This window comes from Tiliqua scincoides, chromosome 1, assembly GCF_035046505.1.
Source record: "Tiliqua scincoides isolate rTilSci1 chromosome 1, rTilSci1.hap2, whole genome shotgun sequence".
NCBI lineage: Eukaryota > Metazoa > Chordata > Lepidosauria > Squamata > Scincidae > Tiliqua > Tiliqua scincoides.
This window is the reverse complement of record NC_089821.1, coordinates 19,885,733-19,903,223: the sequence shown is the minus strand read 5'-3', so window position 1 is coordinate 19,903,223 and position 17,491 is coordinate 19,885,733. Positions and strand designations below refer to the sequence as shown.

Below are 17,491 nucleotides of genomic sequence, written 5' to 3'. Positions count from 1 at the left end.
CCAGGCTTTTGTGTGTGAAACTAGCTATGTTATGTTTATGTTCTGCTGAGTGAATTTGTTGCTGGTGTTTTTATACTGTTTGTGTGTGTGTGTGTGTGTGTGTAGTTTTGTAAGCTGCCTTACAAGTGGCTTTGCTCCTATTACCTGAAGAGCAGGAGAAAATTAACACAACACAGCATATTCTTAAAACCCACTCTCCATTTGTATAGGAATCAAGTATGCTAAATCAATAAAAGGTTCCATTTGCAAAATTTTGGGAGTGTGTATATCTTGTGAATGGCAGAAGTTCAGACTGTTGCAGCTTAAAAAATGCGCACACGATTTTAGAGCTTTGCTAGGTCAAAAAATTATTGCAGAAACAGTTGATTAGCATTTTTTCAAGTACCTATAAAAATTAAGGGTGCAATCCTAACCCCTTACGTCAGTACTTTCCAGCACTGGCATAGCAGTGCCAGTGGGACATGTGCTGCATCCTGCAGATGGAAGGCTTCCTCAAAGTAAGGAAATGTTTGTTCCCTTACCTCAGAGCTACATTGCCACTGGAAAACACTGACATAAGGGGTTAGGATTGCACTCTAACAGTTTGATCAGGTGGACTTTTATGGATATCAGCCTTGCATCAAAGCTGTGCTGAGTGCACACTTGGAAGGCTACCATGACAGTTGTTTAACTTTCTCTTTCCTTTTTCTTCTCTCTCCCAATCTAGATATTCCATTGTTGAAAGAAGCATGAAGTTTGCTGTATTCATCTAGCCTTTTATCTCAGTTTCCCTCCTCTTCGGGATAGTGAGCACTCCGTGCAGACTTCCCTACCTTTGTACGCTGTGCCCCGAATACCTCTAACCAAACACCCCTTAGCTGAAGATCCAAAGGATGCCGCCAGGATGCCTCCTCTTCGCACCAGTGGGGTGAACAGGGTGCCAGCCTCTCCCCTCCATTCCAACTGCATCATGGGGGGCTTTAGTGATGTTAATGGACTTGAGCTCCTCCTACCTCTCCCCTTTTCCAGCAGATGTTTGAGTGGTCTCTGAAGAGCTGCTATTTACTTGTGCCTTGTCCCTTCTCTCACCGGCTTATTGCAGCTTCTCACAGGCCTCATTGGCTTCTGAACTTCTGCTCAGATAGCAGGGGCCAAAAACCGCTTGCTTTGTTGGGTGCAGATAGTCTCCTTCCATTTATTCTCTAGCTTATGAAGGCAAAACAGAACTCCTGTGGATAGGCTATGAGAGGGAAAAAGTCCAGTGGGGGTGACACATAACATACTGCAGTCTTCAAGGCTTTCAAAATCACATGAATGTGTTAGGCAGTGCTGGCTCTGTTTAAAGGCAATCACAATAGTCCAACTTAAGAAACTTTATTATTTTTAATCACAAGCTTAGGCTGCTCCTTGCTCTGTGTTTCCCAAAGAAAAGGGGGAGGGGAAGAGTACCATTGCTGGGCAAATTATCTGTAGCTCTGTAAGCTTCCACTTAAAAAACAAACAAAAAAGCCCTCAACCATCTTTACTGACATTGTAGCCCAACTTTGATGTGGGCTAAAGTTTAGGGGTGTCCTAATGCAAAAATCTCTGAGTAATTCACATGTTGTTGACCAAGTGTAGGAGTTTGTGCAGGTGCAAGCCCAGGTTGAGAAGTGAGTGCCCTTTTCCACAAGGAGCCACCCTGTCAGCAGTGCTGTGGCTGAATCAGAATAGTTCTAAAGCATTCCATCTTCCATTGTGCTAAGAACTTTTTGGGTTCTGTTTGGGTGGGCTGCTGGGTGCCATACTGTGGAGACATCATTGTCTGTGGCTTCTCCTCTGCATCCCTCATAATGGAAGAGTGATTTTTGGCATTACTGCTTTGTTCATTCTCATCCCTATGGACGCAATGCCAGACTTTTGGTTACCTAGTTTAGATTCTTGTGTCTTCCTTCTTTCTGCTAGAAATACTGTAATCATCAGAAAAAAGTGATCACCATTAGCAAGAGTGTAGATCTTTTTTTAAATAACTGCCCTGCCTGATCTGCCTTGAATGAATTACAGTTATAGTCTGCCTTAAGATTTGAAATGGAAAGAGCCATGCTGCTGTCTGGCCTGATACAAGATCCCATCCCCTCTTTTTCATTGCACACTGTTTTCACCTGGAAGCATCTCCTTTACTATGCAGGAAACATTTTTACTTACTTCCACCCCCCCAAGCGTTCTTTGCTCTTGTTCATATAGCTGTTTGTGGACAAAGCAATATGGTGTCTTAATGGCATTGTCTAAAAGTGTGGATTCTCAAATTGTTCCCTAAATTAAGTTTTGTGAGCTTTCCCAAAGGATAACTTTGTCTTTTCCTAGTCATAGGGACAGGGAGACTTCTTTCAAATACCTAGAGAAGCAAAAGTCCATGCAAAAAAGGGTTAGTGCAGGGAACATTGTACTTACTGCTCCCTACAATGCATTCTTGGGCTGTATGGGCCCATCAGCAGGTTTTGCTTACTCCCCAATTTACTCAACCATTCTCAAACCGTCCTATTTCAGGAGGCAAGACAGAAGCTGCTGCCTCTCCTGTAACCGCCCAGGTCCCCTAATTTTTAATGTGCATAATATTCTGTGCAAGCTCAGGGCTGAGAACCAAATTGTGTGCTTTTGTTGTGTCTGTTCAGCATATACTGAGTGTAAAACTCAGTGTCTGAAAAAATGTAGTTAAACTTCATTTAAATAGAAAGGAAGTGTGTATATGAAGATGGCTCTGAAAAATGTGTGGATGAAGTTTGATGAAATCTTAAAGCCTGATAGTAAGATCGTGAGTGGTCTTGGAGCAAGGCTTCAGTGCTTCTTGCCCAGTTCACAATCAGCACAAAGCAGAATAAATGGCAGAGCATAAGCAATAAGATGCCAACTTGCTTAGTTGTAATAAACTGTACAGGTCACAGAATTTGGATTACCTTGGCCTGTAATTTTGATTTATCTCAGGGGTGTCAAACATAAGGCCCAAGGGATGGTTACAGACCATGGAAGAGCTTCTTCCATCCCCCATGATAAGTGGGCTCTCCCAGCACCACCACCACCTGCTGTTGAGCTGCAGTTATTGCATGATAATCAGGCTCTCCCAGCACTACCCTTTCAGCAACACTGCTTCTGTTGCTGGGAGGGAGAAACTGGAGGAGGTCTCAGAAGGCAAGGAATGGTATGGGGGAAAGTTAGACCAAAAGGAATGAGAAAGGTACTGAGGCACTGGGAGAGCCCAATTATCATATGAGCCCACCTTCAGCTCCACTTCTTCCAAAGTGTCACTCCTCTCAGCTGCTGAGCTGAGAAGTGACACTTTGGAAGAAGAGGCACTGCTGAAAGAGTGGCCTGTGTGATTTCTCATCCCTTTTGGCTCTCGAAAATATGATCAGTATCTGCATCTCTTCTGTCATTTGCAGCTAAGAGGAAAACGGTGCTTGTTTCACTGTTTTATCAGGTGACTGACAGTGATCATCACTTGCTTAATGATGTCACTTCCTGCTTAATGACATCACTTCTAACCCTCAGCAGGCAACATGAATGCTATTCGGCCCACTGTACGAAACAAGTTTGACACTCCTGATTTATCTTAAAAGAATGTATACAGCCCTATCTGTAAGGATGGCTGCCTCATACTTTGAGAGCACTGGTTTTAGAGCATGCTCTTGTCTATTTCAGAAAGTAGCTGACATGCCTCTTAATAGCTAAGTGCTATATTAGCCTGGTATATTTGGAACTTTGCATATTTAGAAATGGAGAGGCTAAGCCGTAGACATGGAGTACCAGAGAGAGAGAGAGAGAGAGAGAGAGAGAGAGAGAGAACATGCATGCACGCTATATTACGATCCATCTCCTTGGGATATAGTGGTGGCAGCAATTAAATGTTTTGGACAGAATGAAATGTGTTGGTATCTTAGCTGGATGGAACTTACTGCAGAAGAACTTGCTGACCTTTTCATTGCATAATTGGATGGCAAAGTAGTACCACTATTCCTGTTCCTCATTCAAACAGGAATGGCTAAGCCTTTCTGTTATATACATCTTTGAAATGGAATCTGGTGTCTGTATCTTTAGGATAGTTTGCACCCCATCACGGAAGTTAGATCCAGATTTCAGCATGCAGCAAAGGCAGTCTGTGTTCAATCTTCCTTATCTTTTCTCAGTTCCCTGGGCAACTTTAGCATGGAAAAGTTTCTGGTTGAAACCTTGTGCATTTGAGGTCAGCCGTCAACAGTTTACCTCTTTATTAAACATGGGAATGGGGTTTTAGACCTCTCTTGTGGATGCTGTACCCAGGTTCCAGCTCCCACATTTTCATAATGTCTGAAAAGGGCTTATGTACACCATGTTAAGGTTGCACAAATGCCAACCTCATGTTTACTGTAGGAAACACCAGTGTAACACAGATGTGGCCACTGTATAGGTGATTGCCGTTTAAAGTGGTAAATGGCTCTAACTTTCTCATGGAGAACCCAGAACTACAGGCTGCATTTATTCTTTGTACTGTTGTCAGTGACTGATCATGTGAAAATGATCGTTTAAGGAATGAAAATACAACCTTTTTTCCTCTTCAGACTAAAAATGTAGGTTTCTATTTTCCCTTAGCTTTTTACTGTCATTTTCTTATATTTAAATTTATGGAAAGCAAGTATAGCGACAGCTGTTGCGTACAGGGCATTTTGTTCTGATGGTTGAACTGAAAGTGAATGGGGTATCCTGTTCAAAAACAAAACACCAAGTCCATGCTGTTTTAACCTTCCTGATGCTTCAGCAAGTTTTTATTGGACCACTGACCTAGCATGGAATTGCTGTTAGGTGCCTGATAACCTCTCTTAGCCTTGAATTTCTACCAGATGCATAGATGGTGCCTGGCAGGAATTGCATCTTGTCTGGGTCTGTAATTGTGTACACTTATCTGGAAATAAGTTCCACATAATGCAGTGGGACTTACTTTGAGTAGACATGACTAGAATTGTGCTGTAAATTGTGCTTGATTTGAAGGGTGAACCTTCTCTGGAATTGGATCCTGCAGGCTACCATTGCCCATTAAATACTGGAACATTCTGGAATGAGGATTCCCATGTCATTTGAGGAAACCGTTCAGAATGGCGGTTAATTATAGGAAGCTACTTTGCAGTGAGTTAGACTATGGGTCTCTCAGTACAGATTGCCATTCATTATGGTATACATTTAATTATGTCATAAATTACCACTTGGCATACTATCATTTGTACGCAACCCATTTGCATGTGTGTGAGTGATATAGCAACAGTGTCCCTTAAACTACTACTGATCACACTGAAAAACAAGATAATTTGTTTTGAGGTATGATGCTCAGTAACCACTTATCTTGAACAGCCTTGCATCCATAGGAAGTCAGGGTGTCCTTCCCTTTTAGCAAAATCTGAAACTTTAGCGCCTGTGCAAGTTGGAGCAAGCAGGACTGTCTTAAGACCTCTACTTTGGGATCGTTATTGTTCAAGTAAAATAAGTTGGAAGAAGAGACAGGGATGGAGGGTTTGGAAACGGTTTTGTTTTTTTTAAAAATGGCACATCTTAAAATGTTAAGCTTTGGTGTATCTCTCTTTAATGATCTGGGGAAAAACTAGAACCAACAGATGGACAGAAAAGAAACTGGATGATGCTAGATGCTCAGGGGCAGGTGACTCATGCTAAACTCTTAGGGCCATATGGTGCTATACCTTTAAAATCCAGAAACGCTGAAGAATTTTCTTGTGTTGTACAGGTGTACCCCCATATTCTGGGGGTTCTGTTCCAGAACACCCCTCCCCATGGTTAACTGGAACTGTGGATAACAGGGAATGCCCCTCTGGAAGTGATGGGAGCTCTGCTTCCTTCATCTCTGGAGGGTCTTCTGAGCATGGCAGATGCTGCACAGATCTGCCTGCAGCCTTTGCTGGGCTCAGAATGACAGAAAATAGAGAAAAACACTACTTCTGGTTTTCACAGAGAAACTGGAAGTAGCATTTTTTCTTTTCTGTCATTCTGAGCCTGGCAGAGAGTGTGGGCAGATGTGCGTGGTCTCTGCTGGGCTCAGAACATACTCTGGGGGGGAGCTCTGCTCCCTTCACCTCCAGAGGGGGCACACGCAGGAGGGGGCTCTATGGACCTGATCCACGGTTAACTGAAACCATGAGTACGGGATCAGTGGATACAGGGTACCCTGTAGTTTTCTGCTAGAGGGGCTTTGATGCATGTTGCTGGCTCTTACAATACTGATGGGACCCAGCTATTTATCACGTTGATATGAACAAATAAAATCTCTTTGCAGTTTGCTGGGAGGATTTGCATGAACTCCCCCTTGCAAAAATATCATGCAATAAATTGCCCTCAAACATGGATGGTAAGGTCTGCCAGGCTTTTAACTTGAAAAGGCTGCTTTAACATTCTAAGATAGCAGTTTGCAAACAGTGTCTGTGATCCACCAGTGGATCATTATCCTATATTTATTGAATGGTAAAACTGACAGGGTAGATTAGGCTGTGTGCATCGGGCAGAAGCCTCAAGGGCTGAAAAGTTTGGGAACCATTGCTCTAGGATAATCTCTGCCACTTCAGAAAAGCACTTTTTTTTTTACACCAGGCATCACACTACCTGCATAACTGTTTTGTTTCCAGTAGTGTTAAATCCTGTCAGGAGTGCAAATAGATTATTAAATGTCTAAATTGCTTAAGAGTTAAAACTGCTTTGACACATTGGAAGAGATTTCCACAATCAAAGGTGCTCATTTTTATCTGTGGTTTAAGAATAGCACACACAACTGATGCTGGTACTACGTCTCCTCTGCTTGTCTGATCATCATTGCCTGTAACATCATTATTATGTGTCAGATGGGGTCATCACTCTGTAAGCAGATATTTTTCTATTGGATACATACAGACACATTCATGCCCTGTCTTAGTTTTCATGGTTCTTCAGACATGATGCACCCATACAGTAAGAGCACAAGAAGAGCCCTGCTGGATCAGGCCAAAGGACCATCTAGTTCACCTTCCTGAATCCCACAGTGACCAACCAGATGCCTCAGGAAGCACACAAAACAAGAGATTGCATCCTGTTGCCATTCCCTTGCACCTGGCCTTCTGAGGTAGCCTACTTCTAAAATGTTAGGCTTATATACTGTTCAAAAGCATTGAACTGGTCATGAGTTGGGGGGGCACATTTACCATGATAGGTGTGTGTAGTGACAGCATAAAGTAATGAAGAGCTGAGGCGTGCCTGTAAATACCCAACACCTCATCCACCTGCACTTCATTGGATGCTCCCCTGAGTTTGTACACTGTGTGCAGACGAGCATTTGGCAGTGCGTGCCTTCCCTTCCCACTTCATGGTGTTCACTGCATCTGTGGCACACATTGCTTTACAACCAGGGGATGTGACTGATGGGTCAAAGCATGAGCTTGCCTCTCTCTTTTATTACTGCTTTTATAGTAGCAAAATTGCACATAAAAGGGGGAGCTTAATACTAAGATTCATTCCCAATTTTCTTTTTGGTAGGCTTGTTTTCATTTGGTTTGATTCCTATTAGTTGGTATTCAATGGCTCTTTCTCTTTAATGCCTCATTCTTCCATATCTAGTTTGTTTCCTTGAGATTTTGGATTGCTTTTGAATTTGCCGACCTCTGCCACTTTATAAAGGTCTTAGTGCTTGCATCAGCGGAGATGTGTACTGAGTAATTACGTCCTTCTGCTTCAATGTATATTTGGAGATCCTAGCTTCCGTTTCTTTCCAGTGGTGAGCCAGTGAGAAGGGCTATCTAGATCTGCCGGGAATGTCCTGTTTGCTTTTGCATGGAAGCTCACGCAGTCCATACCACACAACTTGTCAGAAGAACACACAGACACACTCACTCTGTTACCCGGTGGGCAAGCTGCAGGTAGTTAGATGCAGACACACGGGGAGAACCTGGTTGCCTTCAGTGCTTTTTATTTGTTTTGTAATCTGAGTTGCACCACTATGAAATTTATTTGCAGAATGGTACTCATATGTGGGATTTAAAAATACCATAATTAATGCTGTGCAGGATGTCAATCAGTTTTATTTTGCTTTATTTTATATATATATTTTTCTGGTATCCTGTACATTGCAGTGGGTGTGAAGATAGTATTTTAATATTTGTACAAAGTTTAATTTAATTTCAATTGTTCTATGTATATAACTGCATTTCTAAATTAAAAAAAAATCTTTTGAAGTGAATTGCTTGGTTTCTCTATTGTCTCTTGGACTGCAAAAAGTATTTGCCTTGATCCTCTCTTGGTGGCTGCTTCCTGAATGGCTCAATAATGGCCTCCATTCAGTTTTTTGGGAACAGGATGCCCATGGGGCTGTTCTACAGAAACAGCTCTTGCAGAGAACTGAAGGGTCCAGGAAGCCATTTACTCCTACTGTCTGCAAGTCACTGGATGCACTTTGTAGTCAAATGTCAGTCTTGATCTTCCTATGTATTCAAAGAGAACTCAGTATTTGAATATATAATCTTCCCCATATCTGTGGGGAATTAGTTGCTGCAAGGCATTCTGGGGCGTGGCTGTAATCTACTTGGCACAATCAAAGAGAAGGCTTGAAAGCACTAGGCTTCAAGTAACTATGCTTTGGGTAGCAGTAAGGAAGGGGGCTGGAGGGCTGCAACAAAGACAGAGAGGAGGCAGTGCAGGAGGGCTGCAAATGGGGTCGGATAAACAAAGACACAGTCATGAGCATGATGGGAGTGATGGAGCACAATGGAGGAATTTGTGAACTGTAGATAAGTGAAACCGTAGATACGGGGAGGGCCTACTGTATGAGCAATAAAGACCCAATAATAGTGTACATGAAGCGTGGCAGCATAAGTTGATCTTATGCTTGGATCCTTCCTTGCCCATTTGGTCTTCTGCAAAGCCATGGTAAGCATAATCCATTCTCTATATCAGGGATGCCCAGCCCGGGGGCCACTTGTGGCCCTTGGGGACTCCCAATCCAGCCCGCAGGAAGCTGTCAGTCTTCAATGAGTCTCTGGCCCTCTGAAGACTTGCTGGAGCCCATGCTGACCCAATGCATCTGCTCTCAGTGTGAGGGCAACTGTTTGCCCTCTCATGTGAGCTGTGGGACGAGGGCTCCCTCCACTGCTTGCTGTTTCACGTCTGTGATGCAGCAGCAACAGCAAAGGAAAGGCCAGCCTTGCTTTGTGCAAGGCCTTTTATAGGCCCTGAGCTATCGCAAGACCTTTATTCATTTATATAAGTGCCATCTGTAATATATTCATTTATGTAAATTTACTCAAATTTGAAATGTAAATTCTGACACAATGTGAGAGAGATGATGTGGCCCTCCTGCTGATGATGTGGCCCAAAATGTTTGGACACCCCTGCTCTATATACATAAGGGAGGAGAATGAATGGGATGGTGGTCTCCAAAAAATTTAATGCAAGACCTTCCGTTTAAGTTTAGGAAATGTAAGTTTGATTAATCACCTAAGCTTTATCTTTAATAAAGCTAGTGTTAAAAGCATTTTATTTTGTCAACTGTTATGACTTGTGGAAGTAGCTTAGTAAAACTGTGGGGAAAGCAAGATACGCTCATGCACAAATCACTCCATTGTTTCTGTTCACTGTAATTCAGACACTGTGGTCCAGTGCGGAAATGGGTCTTCTCACACGGCTCTACACTGAGAGCACAAAGTACACTTTGGGCAGGGAAATGCTGCAGTTGCTGTCTGAGGGCCCAATCCTATCCAGTTTTCCAGCACCAGTGCAGCCGCAATACAGCCTCAAGGTAAGGGAACAAATGTTCCCATACCTTAAGGTGACCTCTGTGACTGCTGCCTCACCACAAGATGTAGCGCATGCCCCATTGGCATGGTTGCACCGGCACTGCAAAATTGGATAGGATTGGGCCCTTAGCCTCCCTATCCATCAAGCAGATTAGTATTCTGAAACCTAGATTACCTAGAGCAGTGGTTCCCAACCTTTAGGAGCTCAGGGACCACTAAGCCAAAATTTGGAGATGGTGGGGACCACATGCAACCCCCCCCCCCCGCACACATAAGTACAGCCCCACTGGATCAGGCCATAGGCCCATCTAGTCCAGCTTCCTGTATCTCACAGCGGCCCACTAAATGTCCCAGGGAGCACACCAGATAACAAGAGACCTCATCCTGGTGCCCTCCCTTGCATCTGACACTCTGATACATAGCCCATTTCTAAAATCAGGAGGTTGCACATACACATCATGGCTTGTATCCCGTAATGGATTTTTCCTCCAGAAACTTGTCCAATCCCCTTTTAAAGGCATCCAGGACAGATGCCATCACCACATCCTGTGGTGAGTTCCATAGACCAACCACACTCTGAGTAAAGAAATATTTTCTTTTGTCTGTCCTAACCTGCCCAACACTCAATTTTAGTGGATGTCCCCTGGTTCTGGTGTTATGTGAGAGTGTAAAGAGCATCTCCCTATCCACTTTGTCTATTCCCTGCATAATTTTGTATGTCTCAATCATGTCCCCCCTCAAGCGTCTCTTTTATAGGCTGAAGAGGCCCAAACGCCGTAGCCTTTCCTCATAAGGAAGGTGCCCCAGCCCAGTAATCATCTTAGTCGCTCTCTTTTGCACCTTTTCCATTTCACTGTCTTTTTTCAGATGTGGCGACCAGAACTGGACACAATACTCCAGGTGTGGATTTACCATAGATTTGTACAACAGCATGATAATATTAGCCGTTTTGTTCTCAATACCTTTTCTAATTATCCCAAGCATAGAATTGGCCTTCTTCACTGCCGCCGCACATTGGGTTGACACTTTCATCGACCTGTCCACCACCACCCCAAGATCTCTCTCCTGATCTGTCACAGACAGCTCAGAACCCATCAGCCTATATGTGAACTTTTGATTTTTTGCCCCAATGTGCATGACTTTACACTTACTGACATTGAAGCGCATCTGCCATTTTGCTGCCCATTCTGCCAGTCTGGAGAGATTCTTCTGGAGCTCACAAAAAATACAATTAAATTTGTAATACATAAGAAGATTATTTAATAATGTGATGTTTGTGCTTGCATTTGCTACACTAGCTGTGAAAGTCTTGGGTTTACATGGAATACATGGAACACAAAATAATTCACTCAGAGGTTTCACACTCACCCAATTCAATCCAGTCTCTTTTCCCCCCACACCAGACCACATTACGCACAGCCCTTGCATCTTTTAAGTGTAGACAAAACACCTCAAAAAGAAGAGGGTAAACACAAGGGGATTATAGACAAATCATGCAAGGTAGTTAAATGAGCCAACAGAAAGCACACACATCCCTCCACAGTTCCCTTTGTTACACAGCCCTGGCCCTGCTCCCCCCACTTGTGAGTCCAGAGTCCTTTGGAAAGTGTTCAACACAATTTAGGCAGGTGGGTCCTGAAGGAGAAGAGACATGTGAAGGAAGCACCAGCTCAGAGAGACATCTCAGAATGGCTGCTGCATGTCTCAGGAAGAAAAGTCCTTTTGGTGTGCACTGCAAGGTTTTAAGGGGGGGAAAAAGTCACTTCCTGTTCTAATTGCCGTCATGCTCTAGCTGTGGACTACTTTGGTTGAAGCTAAGGGAGTGTGAGCAAGCCTATAGGTAGGCTGCAGCCACAAAACAACAGCTGCCTACTCTGCCATTAGTCTGTGGAACTCCTTGCCCCAGGATGTGATTGTGGTGTCTCGACTAGATGCCTTTAAAACGGGATTGGAGAAATTTCTGGAGAAGTCCATCACAGCCATAGTGTGACTAACAACCCCATTCTAGGCATGTCTACTCAAAAGTAAGTCCCATTATAGCCAATGGGGCTTACTCCAAGGTAAGCATGCATAGGATTGCAATCTGAGGAAATAGGGGAACTGGCCAAGTGTGGGGTGGGGGGAAGGGCTCCCCATGGACAAAGCTGCTGCTGCTGCTTTCTGAGGAGGAAGAGTCAGGGGTTACACCTGCTGTACTTGGCTACGGTGGTGCCTGTTCTGCAACTTCTGGGATTGCTTCTCCCCAGGTGGGCAGCTTGCAGTAAGACAGCAGAGGTGCTGCCTGTTTCCCTCTCCAAAAGAGGTGCCAAAACCTGCTTGCCTGGATCCCTTGCTCCACTCCTGGGCATTAGAAGAGCACATCCAGGGGGCCCAATCCTGCCAACTGGGGAGGGGGTACCAGGGCTGGGGGTTGAGGATACTGTTTCTCCCCTCTCCTGCTGCCACACTACCTCCAACCCCCTTCCTCTGTGTTCCCTGGCCAGCTGGAGTCCGGACTCCCAGGGAAATCACATCCAGAGAAACCCACTCCCAGGGAAACCCCACCAGCCAGCCAGCCATGCCTTTGGGGGCCTGCTCCTTCTCCTCCTCCTCCTCATTACTCCCATTCCTCAGGCCCCCCTCAAGCCCCTCCTCCTCTGGTCGCCCCCCCCCATCCACCCGCCTGCCTGCCTGCCCGCCCGCCCACCTGCCCACCTACAAAAGGGACTTCCCAGGCTGGCTGGAGTCCTGATCGAACTCCTGAGAATCCAGGCTGCCAGGGCTCACCTGAAGGCACAGGGTCAAGAAATGGAGGGAGCAGACTGGAGGGAGCGGGCGGCAGGGCACCTCTCCTCTGCATGCAGCTGAGCCACGAGGCTGCACAAACACGTGGGCACCTTACAAGGCACGCCTGCACTTCATTTTTTTCTTGTCTGGGCACTCACAGACAAGAAGGGAAGGGAGGTGGAGGGGGGAGGCAGGAGATGGAGAAAGGCTATGCTTTGATTGGCTCTGAGCTGCTCTGATTGGCTGCTGGCGCTGCAGAGGCTTTTCTTCTTCCTGGAAGGGCATTTTTTTTATTTTTTCCCCAGAGAGGTCACGGACCACCTGGGGGGGAGCTGCGGACCATGGGTTGGGAACCCTAGACCTAAAGTGAAAGTCAGTTATTCAACAGGTGAAGAAAGTATGGGGACACATGATCCCTATGTGCCAAGATGCTGTGCTTGTGTTAGGTGGGGACAGGAAAGCATGTCCCTAGTACCGGATCAAGCTTATATTTCTTCCCTAATTTTTCAAATTAGATTCTTTTACATGTTTTCTCTTGCAGCTGAGACACAAATTTGGAAAACACGAGGAGAGGATAAAGCATGACCGGCAAAGGGGGGGGGGGTTCACTGAAACATTAAAAAAAAGGAAATTCTGGAACTAGAGGAATCCTGATGAAATGTGCAGACATGTCACTCCTGCACTAAGCATTTTCTTTGGAATGAACATACTTCATGCACTCATTTGCGAAGCATCCAGACAATAACAAGGCCAGCTCATTGCATTCCAAGTTTTTTCTGTCTTGTTTTCCCATCTCTTTTTTTAAGAGAAATTTTGTGGTGATTTTCCCCCTAAGTTTAAATGCAACTGTAGTACCACCCTGTACACTGGCCTATCAGTATGACAATTATATTTGTGATGCTACTATGGATGCCCCACCATTTCCTAGCTGTAATGCCATTGTGTGTCCCTATGTGGCCTCAACAACGTAGCATAGTCCTCTGTTGCACATAAACAGGTGGAATTTTGCCATTTTTGGTTGGCAACCTTCAGTCTCAAAAGACTATGGTATAAGCCTACAGCAGCCGGTATCGTATTCCCAGGCGGTCTCCCATCCAAGTACTAACCAGGCCTGACCTTGCTTAGCTTCCAAGATCAGATGAGATTGGGCATGTGCAGGGTAACAGTTGCTGTCATTTTTATTTTTTCCAATAAAATGCACCTATGGTAGCAAAATACTTTATTTTCATTTCCCTGATGGCTAAGAACAGTCTTGATGGCTTGATTGTGAGGGAAAAGAGTTTGCAGGCACCTTCTGCCAAAGCTGCATTACTGACTTCCATCCTTTTAAAGATGGATTTTTTTCTCTAGCTGTTTGGTCATCTCTTTCCTCCCTGGCTACCCATGCTGTACCAGCCTCTGCCCCACCTACCTATTGCTCGCCAGTAGGTGGTGCCTGGGATAAAACTAGTTGGTGCATTTGTGCCTTTGCCCTCACTACCCCCCTCCCCAAAAAAAACTCATGCTATTGCCTCCTGCTGTGGAAATTTGCAGCAGCTCAGTCCAAGCTATGCAGAGCTTCTCTATGCCTCATGGGGAAAAAAGGTAAGATGAGTGGCAGTACTCTGTCTGCCACTCATCTCCAGCCTTCTCCATTTTTCTCTAAAGCACCAGAGTGCAAATGAAATTACAAAAGCAAATGATGGGATTACTATGGATATGAAGGAAATGAGTTCAGAAAATTAGCAATTAAAGGACCAAAATCAGTGCCTGAAACCTTGAATTAATGGGAGTGTCAAACTCATTTCATATAGTGGGCCGAATAGCATTCATGGTGCTATTCTGAGGCCCAGAAGTGACATCATGAAGCAGATGATGGCCACAAATAAGCACTTAGTTCTCACATAGAAACTTATTAGCTGCAAGTGACAGAGGAGAAAATGAGCAAATCTTGTTTGTATTTTCAAGGTATGGGAGAGCTCCATTATAACAGGGACCAGATAAATTGCTTCAGGGGGCCACATCCAGCCCATGGGCCTTATGTTTGACACCACTGATCTAACAGGGTAGGGACACCTATCTGCATCGCACTTTGTAGAGAATAACCCTCATTGAGGGTTATATAGTCCCTCAATGGGGAGATATAGCTGTAAGCAGGGAATAGTGCCATTCTCTTGGAAATGGAAAAGGTGCAAAAAGAGAGCGACTAAGATGATTACTGGGCTGGGGCACCTTCCTTATGAGGAAAGGCTACGGCGTTTGGGCCTCTTCAGCCTAGAAAAGAGACGCCTGAGGGAGGACATGATTGAGACATACAAAATTATTCATGGGAAGGATAAAGTGGATAGAGAGATGCTCTTTACACTCTCACGTAACACCAGAACCAGGGCACATCCACTAAAATTGAGTGTTGGGAGAGTTAGGGCAGACAAAAGAAAATATTTCTTTACTCAACTCAGCGTGTGGTTGGTCTATGGAACTCCTTGCCACAGGATGTGGTGACGGCATCTGGCCTAGATGCCTTTAAAAGGGGATTGGACAAATTTCTGGAGGAAAAATCCATTATGGGTTACAAGCCATGATGTGTATGTGCAACCTTCTGATTTTAGAAATGGGCTACGTCAGATGCAAGGGAGGGCACCAGGATGAGGTCTCTTGTTATCTGGTGTGCTCCCTGGAGCATTTGGTGGGCCACTATGAAATACAGGAAGCTGGACTAGATGGGCCTATGGCCTGGTCCAGCGGGGCTTCTCTTATGCAGTTCCATTGCCCCAAACCTGCATATCCCTTGCATGGCTCCTTTCTTTGTGTTGGTTATTTAAACAAAGCAGGAAATACAGAACACACTGTGAGTGATCACAATACACTCTTCTTCCATGCAGGCTCTTTAAATGAAGCAGGAAACAAAGACTGGTAAGGGGCTGTCTCTGGTTGACTGAAGGGAGCCAGCAGGTCTCTCTTGCCCTTCCCCTCCATCTGCTACTAGATGTAAATGACATGCACCTCATGGATAGGCTGGCCTTGCGGAACTGTTATAATTGTAGGTAAATCAGTTGTTGCCATTCTCCGCTTTGCAGGGTTGAAATGGGGAGTGTAGCACTACACCAAGTGTTGTCTGGAACCACAGTTACAATTGCAGGCCCAGCTAATCATGAAAGAGCAGTGACTCAACAAAGGTCTTAGTGACACCAGTTTTAAAATTATTTTAAATAATAATAATAATAATAATAATAATAATAATAATAATAATAATAAACTTTATTTATATCCCGCCCTTCTCCCTAAAGGGACCCAGGGCGGCTAACAACATGTAAAAAAAACAGAATTTAAAAAACATTAAACACATAGCAGATAAAAACATTTAAAAACACATTACAGAGGCCATAAAAACAGTAGTCAGATAAAAGACAGAATAAAAGAGCAAATCACAGAGGAATCAAGCCTGTAAAAAGCTAAAAAATGTATAAAAGATGTTAAAAAGGCCATGAAGTCAGAAGGCTTGTTTAAACAGCAAGGTCTTCAGGCCTCGCCGAAAAGTCTCAAGAGAGGGAGCCATTCTCAAGTCAAGGGGAAGGGAGTTCCATAACATTGGTGCCACTACTGAGAAGGCCCTATTTCTTGCTGCCGCCCCACGTACCTCCTTAGGCGGCGGCACTTGTAAAAAGGCCTTCTCTGATGACCTGAGAGGACGAGCTGGATTGTATGGGAGTAGGCGATCTCTAAGATAGCCTGGTCCAGAGCAGTATAGGGCTTTAAAGGTCAAAACCAGCACCTTGAATTGGGCCCGGAAACGAATGGTCAGCCAATGTAGCCCCTGGAGAAGCGGACTGACAGAGTCAAACCGCCTGGCTCCGGTGACCACACGGGCCGCCGCATTCTGTACTAATTGTAGTTTCCGAACCGTCTTCAGGGGCAGCCCCACATAGAGCGCGTTACAGTAATCTAAACTCGATGTCAAAATATGAGTAGTCAGCCAAAGGATGCATGAGTGAACGATTCACATTTAAAGAAACTATATTTTTATGGAAGATTTGAGTAACAATAGAGTGTTAAGGTATGCAAGTTTACGTGAAGGCTTCTTCTCCAACCTGAAAGTTAAACCATTTCTTTCCAGCCCACACGTGTACACATTTGGCCCCTGTTGCGTATATGCAACACTGGGCAGAAATGGCTTAAGCAAAGTGGAATGGAGTGTTTAACAGTCAATAATTCCATTTATCTTAGTTTAGCATATCACGAAGTGAGTGATTCTGTAGAATTCTTGATCTGCCATTTTGAAAACATGGATTGCTTGGAACCAGACTGACCATGTCTTCCTCCACTTTCCCTTTCATCAAGAACAACTTTTGACCAAAGAGTTTGTAAAGTTTGGGAGCAAACATGGAATGCCAGGGAGGTCGCATCTAGTCTCTCCCCACCCCTGCTTAAGCCATTTCTGCCCAACGCTGCATATATGCAACAGGGATCAAAAGTGCACACCTGTGGGCTGGGCAGAAATGGGTTAAATCTGAAAACTGGTTTCCAAGAGTGATTGTTGTCTTCAAACTTCCATAGTGGAGGGTGGGTGGCTGTGGGCAGCAATCCAGAGGGTGGAAAATAAAAGAATTCGCAAAGGAAGCATGGTGATTGGTCCAGGAACCCACTTAATGGCCTAAAAGCCAGAGATGTGGGGGGGGGGGGGAGAGAAAGCCCACCAGGAGGCCTCTTCTGAGAAAGGCAATGGAAAAAAAAAAAGAAGCAGATTCAGAAATCGCTCAAGCTGATATTTCTTCTCTTGTGTACACATGTGTATACTTGTGTGCCTATAGTAAACCTGAATGTATTGTTCTTAAATTTTTTGGCTGGCTTTTTTTAAAACCAATTCAATTGTCTTTCTTTCTCCTTTCCCCACTTCCTCTCCAAAGATTTTTTTTCCCCATGGTGCTGCAATTTGTCTGATAAGTTATGTTTATGCACAGAAAAGGGGACCAGAAGGGAAAAAACCAACAGAAGCTTGAAGT

The 17,491-nt window shown here is 44.5% G+C and overlaps 1 protein-coding gene across 2 annotated transcripts in view; it reads left to right on the top strand.

Annotated features, from left to right (window-relative positions):
• SUSD6 (sushi domain containing 6) overlaps positions 1-8,154 on the top strand; it is an 88,896-nt gene extending 80,742 nt beyond the window's left edge. For both annotated transcript variants that reach the window (XM_066638902.1, XM_066638910.1), the window contains exon 6: positions 707-8,154. In XM_066638902.1, coding sequence (XP_066494999.1) covers positions 707-732 — 26 coding nt within the window. In that variant the 3' untranslated portion in view covers positions 733-8,154. The remainder of the gene's footprint in view (positions 1-706) is intronic.
• The last annotated feature ends 9,337 nt before the right edge of the window (positions 8,155-17,491 follow it).